Source organism: Vicia villosa, linkage group LG6, assembly GCF_029867415.1.
Source record: "Vicia villosa cultivar HV-30 ecotype Madison, WI linkage group LG6, Vvil1.0, whole genome shotgun sequence".
NCBI lineage: Eukaryota > Viridiplantae > Streptophyta > Magnoliopsida > Fabales > Fabaceae > Vicia > Vicia villosa.
The window spans coordinates 77,795,213-77,821,894 of record NC_081185.1 but is presented as its reverse complement, the minus strand read 5'-3'; the positions used below and the strand labels follow the sequence as shown (position 1 = coordinate 77,821,894).

At 35.6% G+C, this 26,682-nt stretch overlaps 4 protein-coding genes across 4 annotated transcripts; 1 reads left to right on the top strand and 3 right to left on the bottom strand.

Moving 5' to 3' along the window:
- Positions 1 to 2,344: 2,344 nt before the first annotated feature.
- Positions 2,345 to 3,645, bottom strand: LOC131613933 (uncharacterized). The gene is made up of 3 exons (XM_058885572.1): positions 3,094 to 3,645; positions 2,869 to 3,007; positions 2,345 to 2,505 (listed from the first exon to the last, which is right to left on the bottom strand). The coding sequence occupies exons 1-3, from the start codon at positions 3,643 to 3,645 to the stop codon at positions 2,345 to 2,347; spliced, it is 852 nt and encodes a 283-aa protein (XP_058741555.1).
- A 12,483-nt stretch (positions 3,646 to 16,128) lies between these two features.
- Positions 16,129 to 17,789, top strand: LOC131613931 (uncharacterized). The gene is made up of 3 exons (XM_058885571.1): positions 16,129 to 16,885; positions 17,444 to 17,512; positions 17,698 to 17,789. Exons 1-3 carry the CDS (start codon positions 16,129 to 16,131, stop codon positions 17,787 to 17,789), a joined length of 918 nt encoding a protein of 305 aa, XP_058741554.1.
- Positions 17,790 to 20,513: 2,724 nt separating this feature from the next.
- LOC131613930 (F-box/kelch-repeat protein At3g23880-like) lies at positions 20,514 to 21,780 on the bottom strand. The gene has a single exon (XM_058885570.1). It carries the CDS (start codon positions 21,771 to 21,773, stop codon positions 20,514 to 20,516), a length of 1,260 nt encoding a protein of 419 aa, XP_058741553.1. The 5' UTR covers positions 21,774 to 21,780.
- A 3,453-nt stretch (positions 21,781 to 25,233) lies between these two features.
- On the bottom strand, positions 25,234 to 25,872 carry LOC131613929 (uncharacterized). Its single transcript, XM_058885569.1, has 2 exons — positions 25,683 to 25,872; positions 25,234 to 25,592 (listed from the first exon to the last, which is right to left on the bottom strand). Exons 1-2 carry the CDS (start codon positions 25,870 to 25,872, stop codon positions 25,234 to 25,236), a joined length of 549 nt encoding a protein of 182 aa, XP_058741552.1.
- Positions 25,873 to 26,682: the final 810 nt, after the last annotated feature.

Below are 26,682 nucleotides of genomic sequence, written 5' to 3'. Positions count from 1 at the left end.
CAAGAATGAGTTTATTAAGTTCTTTATTTTGATCCATGTCTTATGCTAAGCTATATCCTTTCAATGTCTTCTTGCTTTCCACATTCTGTAATTATACATTTTCACTATCTTCTTTTTTTTTGTAGAAAAAGACAAAGTGTAAAAATTAATAGAATTGAGAGCAGTTACTAACTTTTTATGAATATGTATATATTTAATTTTTCTTTCAACTTTAATTTGCTCTGTCATATACAGGTATGTTCTGGATGATGAAGGTAGGTGCAATAGAATGTCTTGGTGTTTGTTTTCCATTTAAGAAGGAAGCATGTTGCTTTTCTGGATGTATTTGTGTCCCCCTTACACCAGCTTTAGGCTATTGCAAATATTCAAATGGACCTCAATTATAACTTATGCCAGTCTCATAAAAAGAAACTGGGAGCTTTTGTGCTCATTATGGTAATTCTAATATGAAAATATGAATTCTGTTTTGTTTCTAACTTTGCATCAAAAGGCATGTTTTAAAATATTTCCTCTAATTTGGAATATGTAAAAGTATTTTAAAAAAAAGCCTAATACCATAGTTTGAAATATTTCTTCTGTTTTGTTTTTAACTTTGCATCAAAAGGCATAGTTTGTCGTATTGTGAATGCGCATTGCGATTGTTGCAACATGAATGTTGAATGGAAAATATTAAAATACACAATTGAAAGATCTACTGAAATACAAATAAGGATTCACTCCATTTCTTATATTTCATTTTTTTTCCATTACTATAGTTTTGTGTATATATTACACGTATTTCTAAGACATGTGACATATATTTACTATTTATTGAATTTTATGCACACAAAACTATAGTAATGGACTCTCCATTTCTTTTTAGGAAATGAAGTGGATCCTTACTCCTGAAATACACCATTGAACAATCATTAAAATTAATATTTTTCATTGAACTTAAAGAAATTTTAGTTTCTAATTAAAAGAGTTAAACAATTATCAAAATTGATCTTTAAGAGTTTTTAATGGGACCGCACACTGACATAAAATTACAGTGTTTTCGATAAGCATTTCTATTAAATGCACAATGGGTGCAAATCAATATAAAATAAACGAAACAAAATAAGGAAAACCAACACAAAGAAGAAAAAAACTAGACTACACAAATACATACGCACAAGGATTGACAGATCAAACCTCTCGTGCAATTTCCCATACCTCTAGCAAGAATAGAAAATCAATCCCAACCAAAATTCTTAAGAATGATCAACATTTCGGTTGTATTCCAAACACAATCATTAAAAACCACTTTATTCCTTTCCAAATAAATGCACCAACAAACCAAAAGTTAGAAGAAAGCAAAGAAGGAAGGTTTGACAATCCCACACAAATTAAAACGGATGTATTCCACCATACAAAAACCCGATCCATCCTTTCAAAACCAGCCACCGCCCCCACATCCTCTTCCATACCCTTCCCTAACCAAGCAAACACCTCCTTCCAAACAATTCTCAAATGACCACAACCAAGAAAAACATGACCCACCGATTCCTCCTCCAAATCACATAAAGGACATAAATGATTCCAGAGGAGCATTTGATCCATATCCCAAATGTAAAGCGCCAAATAAGTTTTTTCTTTTAATAAGCAATGGAATTAAAGGGAGCAAAAGGGATGCTCCTCCCTAAAACAAACGGAAAGCTCCTGCATCTCAAAACACGAGAGCGGTAGAATATTCCAACAACAAAAAATTACAATGGTTAACCTTTTTATAAGAAGTGAAAAGTCAACTCTAAGATGTGAAAACAATCTCCGTCATGCATTCGGTCAAACTAAAATACTCATCTTTGAAAATTACCTCATTACGCTTGAGCCGTATACTCCAAACCGTAGCTATCCAAACAATCGCCCCTATCGTTCTCTTAGTCAAGCAATTAAGACTACCACAATTGCGGAAACAATCCACAAAATCCTCTAAAGACAAATCCTCACTGACTCCAAGTCACATAAACACCCTTCGCCAAATACGCAAGGAAACCTTACAAGATCTAAATAAATGCGGTAACGATTCTTCCTCCGATAAACAAAGAACACAAATAGAATTATTTCCCTCAACCAAAATACCCCTTCTCACCAATTGATCTTTAGTTGTAAGTTTATTGAGGATAAATCTCCAACCAAACAACTAAATTTTTGCAGGAACTTTAATCTTCCAAAGATGAGTTAAAGCCTTTACTATGTTATGGTTCATAGGCGGCCCGAAGAGTTTGGCTTTGAAAAGGTCATAACACGATCTAACCGTGAAGATTCCATCCGGATTCGTTCTCCATTTAGAGTTGTCTACTCCATTTTTCTGCACAGAATGTTGCTATAAAATCGCTGCCATACTCTGCATACTAGCTGAAAAAGGATGCCCGACAGCAACAATATCACCAGCGCTGCCAGCCCCGACAGTGGAAACAGGAGCCGCACTCCCAGCCCCAAACAGCAACTCAAAGTTCCATCTCCATTTGCCTCCATCACGAGCACCTGAAAATTTAACATCTTACAAGTAATTTTAAGCCGATAAAAAAAGATCATGATAGGCTCCCATTAACGGTTGCTGACCCGTCCAATTTGCCTACCACAATGGTATCTCAGCCCCATTTCCAATGCTACAAATAATTGCACCCGTGAAATGATCAATAATAAGATTCTCTTAATTATTCGATATGATAATATCTCTCCATCATATGGAGTGTTTCTTATCCAACACCGAACCATCCCCTGTCAAAACTTTCAACTTCGGGCTACCGTATCTAGCCTCTAGAATATCACATCAAACCGCCTCCTTGTCCGTAAGGATTCTCCACTTTCATTTGCTAAGCAAATCCACATTTATTATTTCCAAACTTTTAACTCCCAAACTTCCTTCCCGAGTTTTACTCACTGTATCCCAACACACCCAATTAATCGATTTTTTAAGATCACCTCCACTCCAAAGAAACTTGCTTTGAAATGATCTAATCTCATTCAACACCTTCTTTGGGGCCTTGTAAAAGGAAAGTGAATATATCGGAATAGCATTTAGAGCCGAGTTAATCAACACCACTCTACCCGCAATACTAAGATGCGAACCTCTCCACACGAAAAATCTTTTCCTCTTAACATCATAATAAGATCTTTCCACATTGAGAGCTTCCTAGGATTGTCACCCACCCTCACTCCAAGGAATTTGAAAGGCAATGATCCCACTTTACAAGAAAGAAATGAAGACGCGGCTTCCAAATACCACTCACCCACATTAAATCCATAAAAAATACTCTTATGAAAATTAATCCGAGAACCCGACATCAACTCGAAACCTCTAAGGATAGATTTCATACTCCACAAATTTGCAGTATTTCCTTCGGCTATGATAATGGTGTCGTCCGCAAATTGTAACAAATCCACCTCTTTGTCACCTTTAATCTTAAAACCGCAGAATTCCCCCAACTCTTTTGATTTCTTCAATAAGGCCGTAAGAACCTCCATCACTAAAATGAACAAGAAAGGTGACAACGGGTCACCTTTCCGAAGACCTTTCTCCACTATAAATTCCTTGGTAGTGCTACCATTGATATGAATGGACATCATGTTGGTAAATATACAACTATCCATCCATCTCATCCACCTCTCACCAAACCCCATTCTCATAAAGAACAGAGTCCCCCCTCCCACTAACAATCATCTTCTTCCACTCTACTTCAACAAACTCCTTAAAACCCTCATGTTTAAACCATACATTATTAAACCTAAAAGGTTTCGGTCCCCATTCAACTCTTCCCACATTTAACCCGATTAACGCATGATCCGATATATCTCTTATATCAATTCTTTGATCTAACACCTCCCAATCTTCTACTAATTTCCTCGAAATCTTTTATCAATTCTTTCATCTAACACCTCCCAATCTTCTACTAAAGCATTAAACAAAAATCTCCAACCAATCAGTATTATGACAGCAAAAGAGGGTAAATTATTTCCCTATATTACTACAACATTTTAAAACAAATAAAGAGTTTAGCTATACCTAAGGGTCCTTTAATTTCACAAAAAATTTGTCTTGCGTGTGATTTACAATACAGTTAACTGTATTAACTAATGCATGTTCTAGAAATTTTCAATAACACATGGAAAGACTCATATTAAAAATAATAATAGTACTCAATGATCATTGGACCCAAACCTTATTTATTGAATATCTAAATATTGAACGATATTCGGGGAATACCGAGTTCGATTCCTGGCAGAAACAATGTTTGGCTAGTGCACGTGACTCCATAGCACAAGCCGGATTAATCGATCTACTATGTAGGTCGAACCAGTGCGAAAGCAAAAAAAATTATTGAACTATATTTGAGCTAGATTTCCATCTTTCTTCGTTAACATTCCTTTAGTCTCTTTTAATTTCTATTATATTAACCATTCACGTTTTGGTACATAGTTTTATTCACACATAATTCATATTTATCATAAACAATGTAACAGTTTTTTTTTTTTAATAAGCAATATATTGATGGGGAGTAAAAGGGTTACTCCGCCCCGAAACACAAGGAAAGTTCCTACACCTCAAAACACGATAGTGGTAGGATATTCCAATGATAAAAATTACAAAAAGGAACCTTCTTATAAAAAGAATTAAGCCACCTCCAAGAATTGAAAACAATATTCGATATGCACTCGGTAAAACTAAAAGCCTCATTCTTGAAAATCCTAGCATTACGTTTGAGCCATAAACTCCACACCGTCGAGAGCCAAACCACCGCTCCAATAGCCCTCTTCGAAATGTTCTTGATCTTACCACAATTGTGGAAGAAACACACAAAATCCTCCAAAGACATTATAGACCCAAGGTCCACCCAACCAAACATTTTCCTCCAAATTCCTAAAGAAACCGGACAATTCACGAATAAGTGATTTTGAGTCTCCTCCTCCGATTGGCAAAACACACAAGCTGACTCCACTCCTCCTACTAGGATACCCCTTCTCACCAATTGGTTCTTCGTTGCCAATTTCCCAAGAATAAACCGCCACGAAAAAAACAGGATTTTGGAAGGCGATTTAATCTTCCACAAATGGGCCAGCGTTGCTACAATATCCTGGCCTAATGGAGGACCGGACAGCTTCGCTTTGAAGCGATCATAGCATGAGCGAACCGTGAAAACGCCGTCGTCACACAACTTCCACGTGAAACTATCCTGGCTGCTGACATTAATATGCAGCCTCTGCATAATAGAATGCAGTTCGGCCAGCTCCACAAAGTGATGCTGCTGCATTACTCCTCCAGTGCATGCAGCCACTAAATTATCAACTCTCCAAACCCATCTTCCATTGTGCACTGTACCTACCTTACTAACAGCCTGCAAATGATTAACAGCAGAACGGAATAGTTCCGGAAAAGCCTCCATTAGAGCTTCCGGTCCTAACCAACAAGCATACCAGAGAGGAATATCTTCTCCATTCCCTACCGAACAATCAATTGCTCTCGCAAAATGCTCGTTTTGAAGATACTCATAATTATCCGACAAAATTAAATCTCTCCACCATATAGAATCCTTTCTACCCAACACCGAAATGTCTCCCACTAGAACCTTAATTCTTGTGTTGTCGTATCTAGCGTTAATAATGTCCCTCCATATCGCTTCCTTTTCCACAAGCAACCGCCACTTCCACTTACTAATCAAAGCGACATTCATTATTTCGACATTTTTTACTCCAAGACCTCCCTCCTCACGGGATTTACACACCGTATCCCAAGGAATCCAACTAATAGATCTTTTGAGATCCGTCCCACTCCAAAGAAATCTACTTTGGATGGACCTAATCTCATTTAAGACCTTTTTAGGGGCCTTAAAAAAAGATAGAGAGTAAAGAGGGATCGCATTGAGGACGGAATTAATCAACACAACTCTACCCGCCATGTTTAAGAATCTCCCTTTCCAAACGGCCAACCTACTTTTCAACATATTCAATAAATCTTTCCACAAAGATATCTTCCTCGGATCTCCGCCCACCCTCACACCAAGAAACTTGAAAGGAGTAAGGCCAACTTTACACGAAAGAAAGGATGAAGCGGCTTCCATGTAACCATCCCCCATGTTCACACCATAAACATTACTTTTATGAAAATTAATTCTAGAACCGGACATTAATTCAAAGCCCCTAAGAATAGACTTTATGCACCATAAGTTCTCGGTATCTCCTTCGGCTAAGAATATCGTGTCATCCGCAAATTGGAGTATGTCCACCTCAACTTCATCTTTAACCTTGAACCCTTGAAACTCTCCAATTTGTTTTGACTTTCTCACTAAAGCGGTTAGCACCTCCATGACAAGGACAAAAACAAAGGGGGATAGCGGGTCTCCTTGTCTATGGCCTTTCTCTACCGAAAAATCCTTCGTAGCACTACCATTCACAAGGATAGATAAATGGTTGGTAAAAATACTCCCCTCCATCCAACTCATCCACCGATCACCAAACCCCATCTTCCTTAAGACATATCTAACAAAGTTCCAACTAACTCTATCATAAGCCTTTTCAAAATCGACTTTTAACACCACACATCCTCTCTTCTCTCTTTTAGCTAGGTCCAAAGCTTCATTCACCACAAGCACCCCATCCAAAATATTCCTCCCGGAAATGAAAGCCGTTTGATTCCTAATTCCCAATAACACGTTTCAACCTAGCCGCCACCAATTTTGCAAGTATCTTGTACAAGCTACCTACTAGACAAATAGGCCTAAACTCATTCAAGGATTGAGGATTAGACACCTTTGGCACAAGCGTTATAAAAGAGGATGTACAAGCTTTAGTAAGAGTAGCCTTCCCATGAAAATCCCTCACAAACAACAACACGTCCTCCTTAATCACATTCCAACACACTTTGAAGAACTCTAGAGAAAACCCATCCGGCCTGGGACTTTTATTACCATCACAAGACCACACGGCCTCTCTCACCTCCTCTTCCGAGAAACTACTTTCCAACAACCCCGCATCCTCCTCGGACAATCTTTTAAGATCAACACCTTCCGGCACCAGTCTAGATGAATCCTCTTCCTTATACCCCGAATGAAAATGATTTCTCACCTCATTTTTAATATTTTCCACCCCTTCTACTAAACCATTCTCGCCTACTAACAACGTGATAACGTTCCGTCTTTGTCTTTCTTTGATTGCGTTGTGATAAAATCTAGAGTTTTTGTCACCTTCTTTCAACCATAGATTCCTAGATTTTTGCCGTAGCATTGACTCCTTTATTTGCAAATGTTTCCATAGCTCCTTACTTGCTTCTCTTCTATCATGAACCAAAGGATCAATGAACCCACCAAGATTATCCACCATCAACCTATCCAACTCATTAATTGTCTCCACCTCCTCCTCCATCTTTAGATCTATCCACCCGAACACCTCCCTATTCCAAATACGAAGCTTCTCCTTCAAGGCTTTAAGTTTTGCACACAACACAAAGTCCCCCCGCCCCTTAAAACTCAACTTACCCCATTCCTCTTCAATAAACTCCATAAGCCCCTCTTGTTTGAACCAAGCGTTGTTGAACCTAAAGGGTTTAGGCCCCCAATCGATATTCCCTACATTCAAACGGATAGGCGAATGATCCGAAATGTCCCTCTTCTCTATACGTTGATCAATCACCCCCCACTCCTCCTCAACGTTCCTTGATAATAAAAACCTATCAAGTCTACTCATTGCTTTGCCGTTATCCTTAAACCATGTGAACCTACCTCCCACACAATTCACATCAACCAACTCCATATCCTCCACAAAACTCCGGAAATCTTCCATTCCCCTAGCTTGCTTGTTTCCGCCCACACCTATTCTTTCATCCTCATGTAACACTTCGTTAAAATCCCCCCCTAAACACCAATCCTCTAACCCTCGACGCTGCCTACACAGCAACAAGGTGGACCACACCGAGCGCCTCTCTAAAACATTGCAAGGAGCATAGATATTGACCAAATTGTAAACTTTATTCTTCCACATGACATTAATACCAACAAAACCAATACCAATAAAACTGAAGTTAACTGTAAAAACACCCTTCCTCCACAGTATCACCATTCCACCTGCTGCTCCCACTGAGTTGCTCGCCGTCCATTCCACATCACAACTACCCCAAAAAGCCCCTGCTAAAGAATCATTAAAGCTGGATAATTTTGTTTCTTGAATGAAGCAAACATCAATATTTTTAGCCTTGATCAAGAAACTGACTCTCTTCCTCTTAGTAGACATCCCCCCCTCTTATGTTATATGACATAAGATTCATGGAAAAATTCTAAGTTTCTCCCTCTGCCCACACACCCCCTCTTTGTCCCTCAACTCCATTTGCTCGATCTGCTTCTCTAAGACACAGTTTTCTTTCTCACTCACCACACCCAATTTCGCAATCGAAGACCATATCTTACTTCCTGCCAAGGTTTTACCCACCAGCCTAGAATTGCATCTGACTATATCAGAATCATCCACAGATTGACAAACAGAAATAGACTCACCTGGGGAATTCGGGTCTTCAATAGAATCAGGAGAAGAACTCAATTCTTCGCTCTTGTTCGCGGCAGTGTTAGCTCTCGGTCCAATGCAAGCAAAGTAGGAAGAAGAAATATTGACATTTTCGCCTAACCCGCACACAACTTTTTTCTTCTTTTTCTTTTTTAATGGGGCCGAACAAACTAGGCAACAAGCTTGGTCAAAAGAGATTGGGTCAGTTAAATGGGCCTCTAAATCAGCAGGCCCAGCAGGAAATAAGCCTTCAACCATACCCCCATAAACCCCATTCTCCCCTTTTTTGATACCCTCCCACTTGTCACACGACTCCCCCACTCTACTGACATCACAAATTTCCATGTCTGATGACCCTTCATTAATAGCCGCCTGCTTTACTGCCGCACAACTCTCCACACCCCTTAATACATGTAAGTCAAAATCTACCTTTTTATTGATAGACTTATAGCCCTCCTTATTACAAGAAAAAACCTGGTCCTGTACCAATCTCTCTGCCACCGCTTCATTAAAACCTCCTGTAGTCCCATCAACAGCTACATCCTTCTTCCTGCCCCTAACCTCCAAATTATTATCCATAGCCTCCTCTTCCTCTCCGACGTCTTCACGCAAGGAAGAATCAGACTCCGACTCTCCCATATCCCACGAAGAACCACCTGACTGAAGCTCAAAACCCACCCCACAATCTTCAAAGACACCAATGGTATACGATATGCCGTCGATGACCAGATCGAATGTTCCATTCAAGGAAACCTTTCTATTTGTTTTGATAAAAATCCTAGCCTCATCCATACTGGTTTTCGCCATAGTTCCTTCTGCGCTCTTGATATAAGACCCACGACTTCCCGCTATACTTTTAAACAAATTCTCGCCCCATGCATGACACGGGATCCCTATCAACCTCAGCCAAGTAAACCTCTCATGATCCACGTCTGACGCTTCCCATGGTTTTATAGAGCTAAACCATTGGGACCACCACTCCTTCTTTTCCGAGACAAAAGCCTCCGTATCACCACTAACCAGATCTTCTAACAAGCATAAGTTTGGGCCCAAAATCGTGACTCTTATGGAAAATAAGCCTTCTTCCAAAAACTTCCTCTTCAGACTAAACACCTCTTCTGAATGGGAAACCACCGCCGTAAAAGCACTTTTGAACCTGATAATGTCTTCTTGATGAGGAGTATAATGCATTACTTTATTGATACCCCCAAGTCTATCGCCACCCTCTCCGCTTTTTTTATTTTGAAGAACCTCCACAAAAGACCTGTTGCCAACCCAACCACCATAACCATGACCACGTAGCGTACTACCTCCCCCTCCACTGACCTTTCCTGCATTCGCCTTTCTGCTCCACACTCCCTGCTTCCTCACAACCGACTCAGAATCCCTTGTTCCTCTTTCAAACCTTGGAATGTTAGCAAAAATCTTCTTACCATCTAACATCACGTTGTCCATTTTTATGGATAAAAGCTTCACATCCTCCACGTTAAGGAAACGAACAAAGCCATACCTCCTACCGTATTTGTCTCTCTTGGGCGGGATGACCACCTCATCAATCTCTCCAAACTCTTTAAATTCGAAGAATAAGTCTTTCGCTTTCCATTTGTCACTGAAAGACTTTATAAAGAACGATGTTATCGTGCTCTTCAAATCACCAACCCTCCCTTGTTTTCGCCTACCTCCTTCTATATCCCACTTCCCGCCGTTCTTCCACCCACTCCTAAAACTTCTTGCTTTGGTCCAGCCCCTTTCACCTCCCAAACCCACCGGTTCTTTAGACCCCATGGCGGAGCCCTAGCACAAGCCCCTGAAGAGAGAAGGAAGACTCTCTCTCTCTAGAAAGTTCTTTTTTAAATTTAAGCAATGTAACAGTTATAAAATTTTCAGAAAAAAAAACTAAATATTAAAGCTCAACAATTTCTATTTATCATAAGCAAACGAAATATAAAACTTGAAACAAAATGTAAATTTTTTAAAATTGTTAAAATGCAAACGAAAAACTAAAACTAAGATAAACAATAAGTAAATAAACACTTAAAACAGAGAGGGGTTGAAACTAGCAATAAATAAAACAATAGAGAAATATAAAGAGGTTGTGTGTATTTTGTAAAAAAAAAAAATTGTGTGTAAGAATTTGAAAGAAAAATCAAAACATGTTGGACTTTTTGGGAAAAGCAAACAAATCATAGAGAAAAAAGGAATAGAATCACAACACAACGGATAGAAAACCTTCGATCACGCTGCTTCTACGTTAGAAAACCTTCAATCGCGCTACTTCTACATTAGAAACTGTTCAGGGGTAGCATTTTCAATTTTGACGAGTGTGTCCGTACTATGGTGTTATCCTCTTGAAAGTAGTCTAGAGAAGTTAGTGTTTCATCTACGTCCTGTAATTTTCATTTTTGGAACATTTTACCTCTAACATGTATGAAGAGGTAATTGTTCGTTTATTGCAGCCTTTTGTTCCGTAATTTATACCATTACCTATTGAAAAACAAATCTTTGGATATCTAGCCTTCATGATATGGTTTGATCCTATTTACATTCACTACGAGAATTGTATAAGTTTCTAAGTCGTGTAGTTCAAGACCTCCATGGGGCAACATAGCATTCACCACAAAGGGACTTGACAATTTAGGCTTGAGTCTATTCAGAAAATTCTTCCATTAGAATTAAATATTACTGAGTTAAAGATATTGTTGGTCCCTGTAAATAACTCATAATGCGATTTTAATCTCTATAAAATTTTCTTATAAAAATATTCCTTTTAAAGCATTTCGTTCACATTTTTAATTCATGTTGACTATTTGGTTTAAAGGAAGCTGACGTGGATTTATGATGGAATTTTTTTTTAAAAATGTTGAATAATCAACTTATTGCATGGTAGTTGATTATTCAGCAAATTTTTTAAAAACATCGCCATCGCCATCTGTAGGTCCATGTAATAGAAAACGGGGGCTAAAAGTATAGATGAAAAAATTTAGGATGACTATTATTTAAAGAAAATTTTGATAGAAAATAAATCGAATTTCGGATTATTTATATTATAGGGACCATATACATATTTAAGCCAACAATAATACTTGCTTAGAATTATTTCCTTTAATTCATTCAACTTAAGTAACTGAATCTTATTTGGGTGGCTGAATCAAAATTCATGAATTTAATATCCCAATAAGATTTATGTTCAAGGTTCATCAAATTAATGCAGTCAAATGGTTCGACCTCTACCATGTTGTGGAGAGGCATTTTATTCGTCTATGAGATACCGGCCTTTGCGAATGTTCTTTATTCAATGTGTTGGCCTCCATTAGTTGGGTTATGACAGGGTCATAGTATACTACTTGCTTCTTTTCAATGCACACATCTCTTGATAAATCCATCCACCCTATTTTGAAAATGTATGGATCATCCTAAAGATACGATTTTAACATCATGATATAACTTTTTCTCTACTTCCATGTTTATGTTGTGGTTCTATATTTTGAGCTTAACAATTTGATATGTTAGCAAATCATGAGATATTTTAAATCATAAACAACTTTTTGTATATGAATTCTTCTACTATGCTTCCTCTTTGGTTTCGGTGTTTTATAATCATGACATGTGATATGTCACTACATTTCCACTCCTTTTTAATTTAAAATTTTGAGGTCAAATTCTTCTAGCAATAAAACCCACCTTAGAAAAGTGGCTTTTTTCTCCTTTAATAAACAATTGTCACAATGATGAATGATATGTAAACACAATAACTTTGAAACTAAATAAATTTGAAACCGCCTTTGACTTCATAGCGAAAATCCTTGCCGCCCTTCACGGGGAAACATCTCATTATCTAATTACATGGCAAAGATCCTTACCGCCCCTCGGGGAAACATCTCATCATTGGACTTCATTGTGAAAATCTTTGGCGCCCTCCGGAAAACATCTCATTAGGGACTTCATAGTAAGGATCTTGGCTGCTCCTCAGGGCAGCAATGATAAGCTGCCTAGACTCTCGCGTAAGGGACATAGTGTCTCCTCGAGTAGGATAAAACTCAAGGGTAACTCCTAAGAGGCGCAACAAATGTCTATCCTGAGAGACCTGGTGGCAAGACTTGCTTGAGGTCTCAATAAAAGTCCCGCCCAAGTAGGCCAAACACATTTCCTGAGGGAATGGTAGTCTCGTCAGCTGGGCTATGAGAATTTCTACCTGAGGGATTTAGATTTCTCAGGATAATACTTTCTCCTGAGGGGCTTAGTGTCTCCTCGGTCGAGACAAAACTCAAGAGCCACGGCTAAGAAGGGCGATTGATGTCCATCTTGATAGACCTGATGGAAAGTATTTCTCGAGGGCTCAATGGAAGTCTCGCCAACGTAGGTCAAACGCCTCTCCTAAGGGACTATTAGTCTCGTCAACCAGTCTATGAGCATTTCTTTCTGAGGGACTTAGATTCCTCACAATAATACAGTTTCCTGATGGACATAGTATCTCCTCATGCGGAAAAAAAAACTGAATGTTCACGCCTAAGAGGTGTGTCAAATGTCCAACCTGAGAGACCGGATGGCAAGTCATGCTTGAGGGATTGATGGAAGTCTCGCCAAGTAGGCCAAACGACTCAGCTGAGGGAATGGTAGTCTCGTCAACTAGGCTATGTAAATTTCTATCCAAACGATTTAGATTCTACAGGCCAACAAATCCTCGCCTTAGTGACTCTTTAGTTGAATCTTGTAGAGCAGCTTGAAACCCCGTAAAAGGAAGTACCAGTTATGGGATACTCTCATTATTTGTGCTTAAAAAGACACTCCGTCTTCTACCAAAGGCCTCATGCCTGAGGGACTATGTAGTGTTACTTTTGCAAAAGGCCTCGCGTGGGGAAATGTTTTTAGACCATCCCGGAAAAGGCGACGATAAGATGTCACCCAAAAGGAGAGGTATCGGCTCGCCCTGTAGTCTTCTGACGCTCCTACCTGGGAAACATGGGATATGAAATTTCTCGTGCAGAGATAAAGTCAAGGTCATCAACTGACCCACAACTCTCTTGGAAATAGCTATTCAACTGTCCACTAATGAAAAAGTGAGCGGCGGCCCTTTCCGAGGAAATCATAGATTCTAAAGACCTCTATAAATATATTTCCTCTCAAGGAGAATAGACAGACCCTAAGTAATACATATTCTTAACTCCTCAAAAGAGCATAATGGTTACTACCGTCTAAATATACTACCGTCGGTAATCATACGCTTGCTACCAAGCATCACCACTCAATAATAGAGCCTCTCACCTCACGTGAGCAGATGTCCTAAATCACATCAAAATATCACCGTACGGGGCTTCTCGCCACAGTGGGCGAGCCTTAACCACCATAGTATGTTATGAACCTACTAAGGGAGGACATGCACACTTGTACTTTTTGACCAATACACTTCGATAGGATTGAGCAAAGATCGATGCATACAAAGTTTTTGGAGTTTTTAACACCTTTAGTAGTTCAAAGACTCGAAAAAAGGATATTTGATAGGATAGAGTAAAGATATTTATAGATGGAAATTCAGAGTACTTTGGTAATGGGAAGGTGCTTCATCAAAATATAAAGAAGATCTTTAAGATTGACAACTTTTTGAGCTGGTTACAACACAAGAAATAAATCAAGATTCAAATTTGGGTTGTTGAAGCGATTGGCTTTTTAGTTTTAGTATTGTCTGTAATTATCCGCTGTATCAAAAACACTGCAAATTTTTGTGAATATAGTGGTAGAAACTAATCATTTTCAATGACTTTCCATTATGGACTATTAAAAGGTGGTGGTATATTTAGACATTGTTAGCGGGGATGAATGCACTAAACTAATACAAATCTGGTGCATAATATCTATTTTCATATCTTTTTTATTTTTTTTACATATAATTTTACATGTTTAGTTTCTAGAATAACATGTGACTAAGTCTCTATCTTGCTTATAGAGATTTATTGTATATGTGTAGGTTTGTGATAGATTTAATCATCCGTTCATTCTTTGTGGTGGCTTTAGCAATGTAAAACTATAATGTTTGACTAATAATTTGGTTAATTAGGTTCATTTCGAACATCTCGTGTTAATTGAGTTTAGTTAATTGATGCATCGTTTGTTAGTAATTTTATATATTATGCATCATTTTATCTTTCTGTCGTCTGAAAAAAATTTGAATTCGATCCAAAACGCATTATTTCCAAACTTCAACAACTTTTCCTCTATTACAAACTCTGATTTTGAAAAAAAAAAACGATCTCCAAAAAGTTCACACCATCCAAAAGTTGAAATTTTGCCTTTTTAAAGAGTCTAAGCGCAACATAAATCATATCACAATCTCTACATATCGTGACACTGTAGCTTTTGATTGTGTTGCGATTCACCAAAAAGTGTCAAGATTGCGTCACAATTTGTCAAAATTGTGTCGCGGTTTTTCTAGTGGCTTGAGGTGAATTTTCTTCTTAACTTTCTTATTTTCTTCCCTTTTAACAGATGTTCTCCTTTTTTCATATAATGCTAGTTTTTCTTGTAAGACCATGTAATTTATTGTACTGAAAACACTTGAAATTGCTTCTAAAATTACATGATAACTGATTGTCATAAATAAGGCTTTCCATCTTTTTGTGATTTGTAAGGCATTAATGCACTCTAAGGTGTTAGATATTATTAGAGCCTTAGGGGTTCCTTGTTTTTTTAAATATTTTCTTTGACTATGATTTGAAATGGTGTGATTAGATTAATGGATGTAGATGCTCATATGTGCATAAATCGTTAGTAGCTTGATGTTTGTTTCCCCAATTCATAGTAGTTGTGCTATTGGTGTTCTGGTTGAACTTGGTTCATAATTTTTCCTTTCAGATTGGTTAGAAATTTGGTTTATATATATATATATATATATATATATATATATATATATATATATATTGGTGTCATATTAAAAGGTAATGAAACGAGTTGTTCTTTAGGAGGGAAGGCGATCTACACACCTTTGCAATGATTGTTGGGTCTTTAAGTATTAGGGGGGGGGGGGGGGGAAGTAGGATCAAGAGGGAACGTATTAATAGTATTATTCAAAGAGGTAAAGCGGATTTGTTTTTTCTTCAAGAAACTAAATTGAACATTGTCACGGGTGTGGTGGCTAGGAGCTTTTGGGGAAACTCGGATGTTGATTTCTCTTACTTGGAATCAGATGGTTTGTCGGGAGGTATTCTCATTTTGTGGAAAGCTAGTGCTTTATTGGTTGTTTTTAGCTTTCGTGGCCCGGGCTTCTTGGGAATTAAGATTAGTTGGAAGAATAAATTCTATTATTTTGTTAATGTTTATGCGGCTTGTTCCATGTCCTTTAAGTGTTCTATGTGGAAGGAGTTGGTGGAGTTGAAACTAAAATTTAATGATGGGGATTTGTTAATTGGAGGTGACTTCAATGCTATTAAGAATAGAAGTGAAAGAGTCGGTATTTCTTTGTTGGTCAATAAAACGGAATGGAGGGAATTTTCCAATTTTATTGATAAGTGGGGTTTGATTGGTGCGTGCAAAGGAAAAAAAATATAGTTGGTTTAGTGGTGATGGAAAAACGAAGAGTAGGTTGGACCGTTTTCTTATGATGGGAATATCATTTCCTCGTGGGGAATGGTGGGGAAATTTATTGGGCAAAGAGATGTGTCGGATCATTGCCCGGTATGGGTGGTAGTTGATAAAGAGGATTGGGGTCCCAAACCATTCAAGTTCAATAATGAATGGTTTAAAAATAAGGAGTTCTTGCATTTTGTAGAGATGGAATGGAAGGCGATAATAGTTCGTGATATAGGGGATTTCGTCTTAAAAGAGAAATTTCGAATCATTAAGGATAGACTTAGATGGTGGAACAAAATGGTGTTTGGTAAGTATGATTTGGAAGTGAAGGAAGGGGTAAGAGAGTTGTATGAGGCGGATGATTGTGACCATTTGGGTGAAGAGATTCAACTTATCAAAAGAAAGGCTAGTAGTATATTTTGGTTGAATCTTAAAATCGTGGAGAATATGCTTATTCAAAAATCTAGATTAAATTGGCTTAATGATGGGGATTCCAATACTAAATACTTCCATAGAGTTATGAAAGAAAGGAGGAGAAAGAATCATATTTGTTCCATTACCACAAGAAGTGGTATTATTGATAAAGTGGAGGAGGTAAAGGAAGAAGTGAGGCGTCATTTTAATAGTAAGTTCAAGGAGGATAGCTTTAGTAGACCGGTTCTAGAGAATGTGTTTTTTAATTCTTTGAGCATGGAGGAAAGCGCTTCTCTTGAGTCTCCTTTATCCGAGGAGGAAATAAAGGAGGCGGTATGGAATTGTGATGGTTCGAAAAGTCCGGGGCCAGATGGATTCTCCCTTCTTTTTGTGAAGAAATGTTAGTTTTTCTTAAAGGAGGATTTTATGGCTTGTTTTAAGGAGTTATATTCGGGTGGAGCAATTTCGAAGTCTATCACTTCTTCTTTTTTATCTTTGATTCCTAAGTCTTCTAATCCATTGGGGTTGGACGACTATAGACCTATTTGCTTGGTAGGTTGTATTTATAAAGTTATTTCTAAGTTATTGGTCGGTAGGATTAAAAGGGTCTTGCACTCCATTGTTTCTTCTAGCCAAAGTGCCTTTGTTCCGGGTCGCCAATTGCTTGGTGTGGTGCTAGTTGCGAATGAATTGGTGGATTATTCTACGAAGGAGGGGCGGGGTTTCCTTCTTTTTAAAGTGGATTTTGAAAAGGCATACAATAAGGTGAGTTGGAATTTTCTTAAATTTATGATGAAAAGGATAGGTTTTGTGGAGCTTTGGATGAGATGGATGGAAGTTTTAATTTTCTCTAGCAAAATATCGGTTCTTGTTAACGGTAGTCCTACTAAAGAGTTTATGGTTGAAAGGGGGCTCCGGCAAGGTGACCCATTATTTTATTTTCTTTTTGTTATTGTAGCGGAAGGGCTTAAAATTATGGTTACTAAGGCGGTGGAAAACGGGGATTTTATTGGTTGTAAAGTCAAAGGTAAATTTTTGTGGATGTGCTTCAATTCGCGGATGACACTCTATTGTTAAGAGATGGTAGTCGGAAGCACTTATGGGCTATTAAAGCGGTGTTGAGAAGTTTCGATATTGTGTCGGGTCTCAGCATAAATTACAACAAGAGCAAGCTTATTGGCATAAACATTAACTCTCGTTTCTTGGATGTAGCTACTTCCTTTCTCTCTTGCAAAAGGGAGGAAAAGGAGTTTTCTTTTCTTGGTATCCGTATTGGTTCAAATCCTAGAAGGATAAAGTTTTGAAGCCCTTTGGTGGATAACATAAGGAAGCGTTTGAGTACTTGAAAAGGGAGGTGGCTTAGTTTTGGAGGAAGAATTACACTTTTGAATTCGGTGTTAGGAAGTTTACCTATATTCACTTTTTCTTTCTACTTGGCTCCTAAAAAGTTGATTCGAGAGATTAATAAAATTCAAAGCAATTTCCTTTGTGGGGGGGGGGGGGGGGGTCGGAGGAGAAGAAAAGTGTTCATTGGGTAAGTTGGGATGATGTTTGCGTTCCGATGGATAGTGGTGGGTTAGGTATAAAGAGATTAGAAGAATTTAATTTGTCTCTTCTTTCTAAGTGGAAGTGGAGAATTTTGGAGTACTCAAACTCCATTTGGTATCAAATGATTAAAGCTCGAATGGGAATATTAAGCTTAGGATGGTTATTGAAGGAGGTAAGCTTGATAATTATAGTTCGAAATCGATTTGGTGGTCGGATATTGTCTTTGGTGCAAAGGATGACCAGAGGCTTTTTGTTAATAATGTTTCTTTCCGTTTTGGTGACGGTTTTTCTACTTCTTTTTGGCACTCTTTTTGGTTGGAGGAGGGCATCATAAAGTTGTTATTTCCGTCTTTATTTGCTATTTCTTATTTAGAGGATGTTTTCATTGCTTGTATGGGAGCTTGGATCGATGAGGTGTGGGTGTGGAATGACTTGGGATCCCTTTGTTCCCACAGGGTTTGGAGGGTGAAGAGGCTTTGTTGAGAGAATTGTTGGATCACCACCGTCTAGTAGCGGAATCTCCACCGTTGGGTGGCCGCTTGAAGGACCGTGTGGAGTGGCGTCCTTTGTCCAATGATTCTTTTACCGTTTCTTCTTGCTATAGTGTTATGGTTAATGGCCTTGTGAAGTTCGGTCCTCCTAATCGTTATGATTTTGTTTCTCCTCTCTTCTGGAAGGGTGAAATTCCGCTAAATGTCAAAGCTTTCAGATGGAGATGTTTCAAGCATAGGATTCCCACAAAGGATTTGTTGTTGAATCGAGGTATTTTATCTTCTAATTCTAATCTCGGTTGTGTTTTTTGTGATGATGACTTAGAATCTCCCGTCCATCTTTTCTTCTTGTGCCGTAAGACGGATAAGGTTTGGAAGGAAGTGGCTTTTTGGATTGGAATGGCCAATTATAAGGAGGTGGGTTTCAAGGAGAGTTTTTGGAGATGGTATTCATTTTGTAAATCCAAGAAAGTTAGTAAAGGAAAGGTGGGGTGTGTTTGGTTGGCAATTATTTGGAGTTTATGGGTTTTTAGAAATGATATTATATTTAAGAACTCGATGTGGAATTCCCGCGATGTGGAATTCCCGCGATGTGGTGTGGAGTTGTAAAGCTCTCACATGGAGGTGGTCTTTTATTGGAAATATTCCTCATACCAATTATAACTTTTATGAGTTTGACAAAAACCTTTTATTTTACAGTTAGATTTCAATTGGTGGGTAATTTCTCCCTCGAGGTTTTCGCCTCGTCTTTTATAATCTTGTTTAGTGAACTTTTGTTCCCATCAATATAACTTGCTTAAAAAAAATCAATGACGTGTCCCTGTGTCTACGTCTTAATAGACATTACTATCGACTCGTGTTTTTTTAGATGACATATACATTATTTACATTATTACTGTCTTTAAAAATAAAGAAAGATGGCACATACCAACAGCGATTGTGATGTTGAAAAATAGTTCTAGTAGTTTTTTCTAAATTTATTTTATTTTATTTTTCTTTCTACTCAAACAATCATGTAAAAAATATGAAAATATATGGATTAATTTATTTGCAGAGTTCTTTCTTCATGAAAAAGTATATGAATGAGAAGTAATCACATATTTGAAGATTAACATATAACAGTACTACTAAGACAAGATAGTCTAATAAGTTAAGCTACAACATATCACACTGACACACACCCCAACATATTACATTACCTCACACAACACAGCATCACAAATCAGAGGACAAATTTGCATAAAATTCTGCACTAAAACTCTTTATAAAACCGTTTCCGCCTAACCTCCTGCCTGAAACAAAGCTGATATCATTACAAGCAAGCTTATTATGTAACAAATGAGAAAACTTGTACATAACATCTTGGAATATATCATTTGATTTGTCAACCTAAACTGTGCAAATTTTATGACTGACAAAATTCCACATTTGCGATTGTATAGGCGCGATTCGTAAACATATCCAACCAGCCCCTAACTGCATCACACAAACTCAATAAATGGTCTCTTGATTAATTGGAAGTAGTGAGTGTGATTAACAAGTGCAACAACAATGACAAGGGAAATGTATGTTTCGACCTCTGGTGTATGTTTAAACAAAAGATATAATAAAATTGAAATTATGAAAGTAAAAACTCTATTGTTCTCTATAAGAAACTATAAGAACTTGCCTTCGATTATATGCTATTTTACAGTTCAAAATTCCATGCATAATGCCTCAATTTGATGTATATGTCTTGTAATTGCTATTTTTTTAGGATGTCTTGTAACAAGAAATTAATAGCTATCCATTTAACAGAATGATAGGCTAAGCCATCATGAAAGGAATACATACAAAGTCCAAGTAGCAACTTATATATAAACTAATATAAAAGGAGAACATATATAAAACAAGAATGTTAATTATAAGAGGACAATGATTTCAAAGATAAACTAATATAAAACAAGAACATAAATTCCAATAAATAAAATGTTGAAGAGAGACTTACTTTCAACAAGTCGAAACCAAGGTTTCGATATAATTAAGAGAAAACATCCATAATACATGGTTGGTAATTCTAGTTTTTTCTACACTATTATCTCTCCAATTATAGAGCAATGCTTGCTCATCATGACTGCTTGCTAGTATTATTGTGCCATCATTCTCAGAAAGGCATAATGGATGCACTAGATATTCATAACCATATCGCGGATAGTCATGATCAATTTGAAGATCCATACAATTAATATTAAGGAATTGAGTCCAAGATTGTTGGACTCCAAATTCCATCATCATCCATATAGCAAAATGGGTGGTCTTAATGTGGGAGGAAAAACAAAGACAGTCCCTCAACACACTAATAGTTGGCAAAATAGATGGGACTTCCACGAAACCACTTGGAGGAAGCAACTGTCGGTATGTCTCTGTACACAGATCCAGCGAGATGATAACAAATTGATCCACTTTTGGATAAACAAATGGATCTATTCCTGGAAAAATTAGATATTCTTTGGTAAAATATTCACAATTTAGAATTGCCAGCCAATTAAGAGAGCCATTCAAATAAACACCTTCATTAACACGTTGCTTTCTACGGCAAACCATATGCACATAATATAAAGGAGTTATAGGAAAATGTTGAATATTTTTCCAAACATTATCACGAAAACTGAAAATTTTCACCTCCTTAGGACAGAATGCCACTACTTTATAAGTGTCAGTTGATTTATCATAACCAAATGCAAATCTGAAATAGTTAGATAGGTCCTCGCCGGGCCCATATGGCTGGTCATAGGGATGGGTAATTGAGCCTAATTTTTGAGATATTGTCTTGGTGGCTGGGTTCCACAAACGGAAGTATGTGTTTCGATGCCATTCATCACCTTCACGAATTATGCGAGAATTAAACAAACAGAGCAATCCATTGATGGAACCGATGACTCGGAAGCAGCTCTTGTATCTCATTCGGTGATGAGGAAGGATGTTAATGGTTAAAGATGGATTAAGTAGTAAATTGTTGAGGGGAAATGGTACCACGGAACAATCTCGATCATAATAGTAATCTCTAATATGTGTCATTGGCCTGCACAAGATTAGAGCGAGATGCAAGTTTCTTTTTTGTGATCGACGACGATGCTTTTCGACAAAGAAAGGATCAGAAATGAGGAATTCCCATGGCTTGCAGACGCATTTGAATCGCAAAATGGATTTGGCAGGAAGAATTGATAAGACTTCTGTGATAAGTTCTTCGGGAAGGACTGCTTGGGACATTTGGGCTGTTTTGATTTAATTAGTGTAATCTTATTTGGCTATCCTATCTCTAAATATATTTTCATTCTTTTCTTAACGATTAAGTTTAAATTTTTTTTAAATTATAATAGTACTTTTGCTTTTGTCTCAATTATAGAATTTTTTTAAAAAAAGTTTACCTATTTTAAAATAATCAATGACGAATATATTTGATTTATATTATGCTCATATGCATTAAATCTTCTAAAAGTTACTCTCTTTTTCTTTTTAGGTGTCATTTTAACAAAAAAAACTCTTCAACTAAGATACTGAATTATTATATTTATTTTTTCTATTATACCTTCATTTATTTTCTCTTTTCAAATAAATTTTAATAATCACTCTCTTTTTTAATGATTAATTAAGGAATTTATTGAGAAAACAAGGGTATAATTGACAAATTATAACATTAAACAATAAAACAACACTTAAATAGAAACAAAAAAATTCATCTAAGACTATATTTAAAAAGAAACGCAGGGAGTAACTACTAGCAAAATTATGCCATAACCTGATTACAATTAACTAGTGTGTAAACCCGTGCGAGGCACGGGTTTAAAAATAACCATATAATGATTAGTATACTCACGGCTTTGGATCATCTTCGTGCGAGGCACGGGATAAAAAGATTCAATAAAATTTTATACATAATAAAAATATTTTCTCTCATTTCAAATATTCAATAAAAAATATTTGATAATTCATTTATTTTCCGAAAATATTGACTTTTGAGATAGAATTTTTCAAATATTAAAAATAATTTTTATTAATTGACTCAAGTTTTAAAATTAAGAATTGTTTTTTACAAAGGTTTTTTTTGTAAGCAAGTTATATTAATGAAGAACGCAAATTCTAGAAACTCGGTGACAAAAAGCTCAACGAGGAAAATTACCCATCAAATTGAACCTAGCTTAAGTAATACAAAGGATTTTTGCAAAACACGTAAAAGTTACAATGGGAATGTGTAATTTTCCAAAAAAAAAAACCACCTCCATACGAGCATTTTACAACTCCACACTAGATCACTAGATTTGTGAGAGGAATTTTTGAATATAATTCCATTTCTGTTTAACCAGAGACTCCAAATAAAAGCCAACCAAATGCATCTCTTTACTTCTCTAACTCTTTACTTTCTTGTGATGGCAATACCTACTCCAAGCCCAAAAACTATCCGTGAAAGCCTCCATTTTACTATACTCCATTCCAATCCAAAACACCATTTCTTTCTAAACCGCCTCGGCTAACCGACACTCCAATAACAAATGTTTTAGACATTCATTATAATTGTTGCAAAAAACACACAAAAGGTTTGAAGAAGAAAGATTGATACCTCTTTTCGAAAGCAAGTCTCTAGTTGAGATCTTTTACAAAGGTACAAAAGATTCATATAGTATGAATTTACATTAACAAAAATATCATATGAATATAAAATCCATATATTATATATTTATATTTATTCATCTTTCTTATAAATATTTAATAAATAATAAATTAATAAAATATATTAAATATATAATTATCCATTTGTTTTTTTATAAGAAAGTTGTGATTTCTATACGTCATATTATCTTACATTGTTTTGTTAAAACAAATATTATATCAACTTTTAGTATAAACATTACAATTTTAGAGGACCCATGCACCATTGAATCTCCCCGTTATTTTTTAAATTTTTTCCCTTTGAGTTTGATTTTTTTAACTATATTTTATTATAAATAATATGTTATAATGGTAATAAAGTAATTTACTATTACAATCATATTTCTATGAACTAATATGTCAATGTAACACAATTAAATTCAGATCTTTTAATATATAATTGGTAAACTTTCGTTTAAAAAATTTCCCACTTAGGCTAATAAAATAATTATTAATATCTTTTTAGTCATTTTTTGTGTATCATAACAATCGTAAAAAAAATTATTTAGTTTGTATTAAATAAAATGAGATATTTTTGTATCATATATTTTTTATTCTATTATCATTATATATTTTTTGTTTAATACTAATTATAAAATTACTATTGTCAATTTTAATACAACATCAATGTTAAAATTAATAATATATTTTTTTAAATAAGTGCATTATTTGTTTTTAATCTATATTGATTTATTTTTATGTTTTTCATTCTATTATCTACTATTTAAATTAAAAATGGTTAATCGAAAAAACGTTTATTTCTTCTATTATCATAGCAAAAACTTTCTCTTAGTGATGCAAATGCATCAACTCTAAATATAAATTATAACCTATATATTTGATTTCAATTTATAGTCTAATATTATTTTACTTTATGACTCTCTAAATTCAAATTTTTCCTATTTTGTCGTTCATTATTGTTCTTAAAAGTTGAAAATTATAGATGTTTTTCAACCTCATTCATTTTTTTATTAAATGTTTCCTTATTAATGGGATTTAAATTTAAAATCAGGAATTTAAATTTAAAATCATTCACAAATCACACTTTAAGACCTTTTTTAATAAGTTATATAAATTTGAAATTAAATTATCTTATGATTTTTTATTGTAAATAATAAATCATAGAAAAGTATTTTACTAAAAAAAAACTAATGCTTCAATATTAAAATTAATTATGAAAATTATTTATTATTAAATCCGTTTTATATTATTTGTGGCAATTGAGCTTTTCATACGAATTAAGAACTTCTTTTTGTTATATTACCCTTATTTTAATTATTAATCTTTTAATTTTTATAATTTATTTTAAATAACAATTTATTAATATTTAAATATTGTCATAATTCATAGAATGCCATAAGAGGGAAATCATTATAAATATTGTGTCGCGCATCCATTTCTTCTGATTCTCTGCCTTTTTCTCTCTTCTATTCAACAATTAACCCCAATCCATTATATAATTAAAATACCCCCTCAACCCATATTGGTAAGTGAAGATATGATTTTATAGTATGAGGAATGAGTGAATTTGGGCAGCTTTGAAAAGTGAGAATCAAAATAGAATGATCTTCCTAATGACAACTTCACGTGTTTAGGAATGAGTGAATTTGGGCAGCTTTGAAACGTGAGAATCAAAACAGAATGAGCGATGTTTGATCTTCCTAATGACAACTTCACATGTTTCAAACAATTTTTGTTATATAAATAATTAAGTAAAGATAACCAAATAATTAAATAAATAAAATAAAATAAATAAAATAGTAATAAAATTTACTATAAACAGAATGAAAAGAAATTGTTAGAATGCATAAGGGGAGTGACACATCGCAAACTTGCCAAAGTACTCTTTTGCTTTGTTATATTAAATGATTTGTCATGTTTCCTTATTAATGGGATTTAAATTTAAAATCAGGAATTTAAATTTAAAATCAAAATGTTACAAATCACACTTTAAGACCTTTTTTAATAAGTTATATAAATTTGAAATTAAATTATCTTATGATTTTTTTTTACAGTAACAAATTCAACTGATTTCATTAATCAAATGGAAAGTAATACAAGGAGGAATTACATCAAATAAACAGCGACGAGACCAAGAATTGGCCGCCTTGGCTAAGGTATAGGCAACCATATTCGCTTGACGCTTAATGAACTTAACCTTAATGTTGGGAAAATTTAAAAGTAACAACTTAATATAATTAATAATAGTGATAAACTCCGAACTACCTTTCGAACTGGAACTAAGAGCTTTGACCACATGTTGGGAATCACTCTCAAAAATCAACGGAGTATTATGGAACGTAGAACTAGCTTGGATTGCTTCCTTAAGGGCTAAGGCCTCCGCCTCTAGCACAAAAAAAGTACAGCTATCCCACGCAGACCCTGCAGCAATAAAGTTACCATGATCGTTACGAATACACCAACCTCAATTCGTAGATCCGACATGCTGATTAAAGGCGGCATCGACATTACATTTAAAACAACCAGAAGAAGGCGGACTCCAATGAGCCAACTCTCCATTATCTATCTGCGTTTCCCGAGGATTTTGGGCCAGAAACCACTCTTGCCACTTATGGAATGCTAGCCAACCAAGTTTAGAAGCATCTTCCTTCTCATTATGCCATACAAAGTCGTTCCTATTCTTCCACAAACCTTCCAACATAACCGCAACTCTTCCTGCGGTTTTTCTATCCTACTTCACACAAATATCAAGTATAAGAGACCTGATATCCTGAAAAATATTAAGACGAGGAGATATAATATCAGTACACTAGTGCAAAAAGATTAATATAATTTTTAAATTTACACCCATTATATTAAAAACGGGTGTAAATGAAAAACGCAATGGCAATTTTGTAAATAAAGTATCATTTTAAGTATTATCATATGACAATATACACCCTATTTTCTAAAAACGGGTTTAAATTAAAAATATTATTATAATCAAATTTCAATTACTCCCTTTAATTGAAAAAAGGGTGTAAATTTAAATAAACTACAAATTTTTATTTAATTTTATAACTTAAAATATGTAATCTATTTATTTTAATCTATGTTACATGTTAACAAATAATTTAAATATTATTAACAAATTAATGAAAATTTAAATTTATAAGATAATTTAAACATTATTATGAATATTAATGGTATAATAAATTGAATATAATAATCTAATTTCATTCTAAACCCAGTTTTCAGAAACTCTCGTTCTAAACCCCAGTTTTCAACCAATTTCACCGAAAACAGAATCGAAGAAGAAAGTCGCATCAGAATTTTCAACGAATTTCTGAGTTCTTCTCATAGAGAATCAAAACCCAGTTTCATCGCATTTCACCAAACCCTTTTCACCATCGCAGTGACGACAACGAAGCTGAAGAATGTTCACCATCGCTCATTTCACAGGACGACATCGCATTGGTAAAACGAAGGTAGGGTTTTATACTTTGAGCACATGCATTGGTAGCTGAAGAAT

Coding starts and splice junctions, on each gene's coding strand:
- LOC131613931 (XM_058885571.1), top strand. CDS start 16,129: ATGGTGGGGAAATTTATTGGGCAAAGAGATGTGTCGGATCATTGCCCG. Junction 16,886..17,443: donor CCTTCTTTTTGTGAAGAAAT/GTTAGTTTTTCT, acceptor TTGTTATTGTAG/CGGAAGGGCTTAAAATTATG. Junction 17,513..17,697: donor TATTGGTTGTAAAGTCAAAG/GTAAATTTTTGT, acceptor TCTTGGATGTAG/CTACTTCCTTTCTCTCTTGC.
- LOC131613933 (XM_058885572.1), bottom strand. CDS start 3,645: ATGGGGTTTGGTGAGAGGTGGATGAGATGGATGGATAGTTGTATATTT. Junction 3,008..3,093: donor AAGATTTTTCGTGTGGAGAG/GTTCGCATCTTA, acceptor TCCTTTTACAAG/GCCCCAAAGAAGGTGTTGAA. Junction 2,506..2,868: donor AGGAAGTTTGGGAGTTAAAA/GTTTGGAAATAA, acceptor TTAAATTTTCAG/GTGCTCGTGATGGAGGCAAA.
- LOC131613930 (XM_058885570.1), bottom strand. CDS start 21,773: ATGTCCCAAGCAGTCCTTCCCGAAGAACTTATCACAGAAGTCTTATCA.
- LOC131613929 (XM_058885569.1), bottom strand. CDS start 25,872: ATGTTGGAAGGTTTGTGGAAGAATAGGAACGACTTTGTATGGCATAAT. Junction 25,593..25,682: donor TTCTTCTGGTTGTTTTAAAT/GTAATGTCGATG, acceptor TTATTGCTGCAG/GGTCTGCGTGGGATAGCTGT.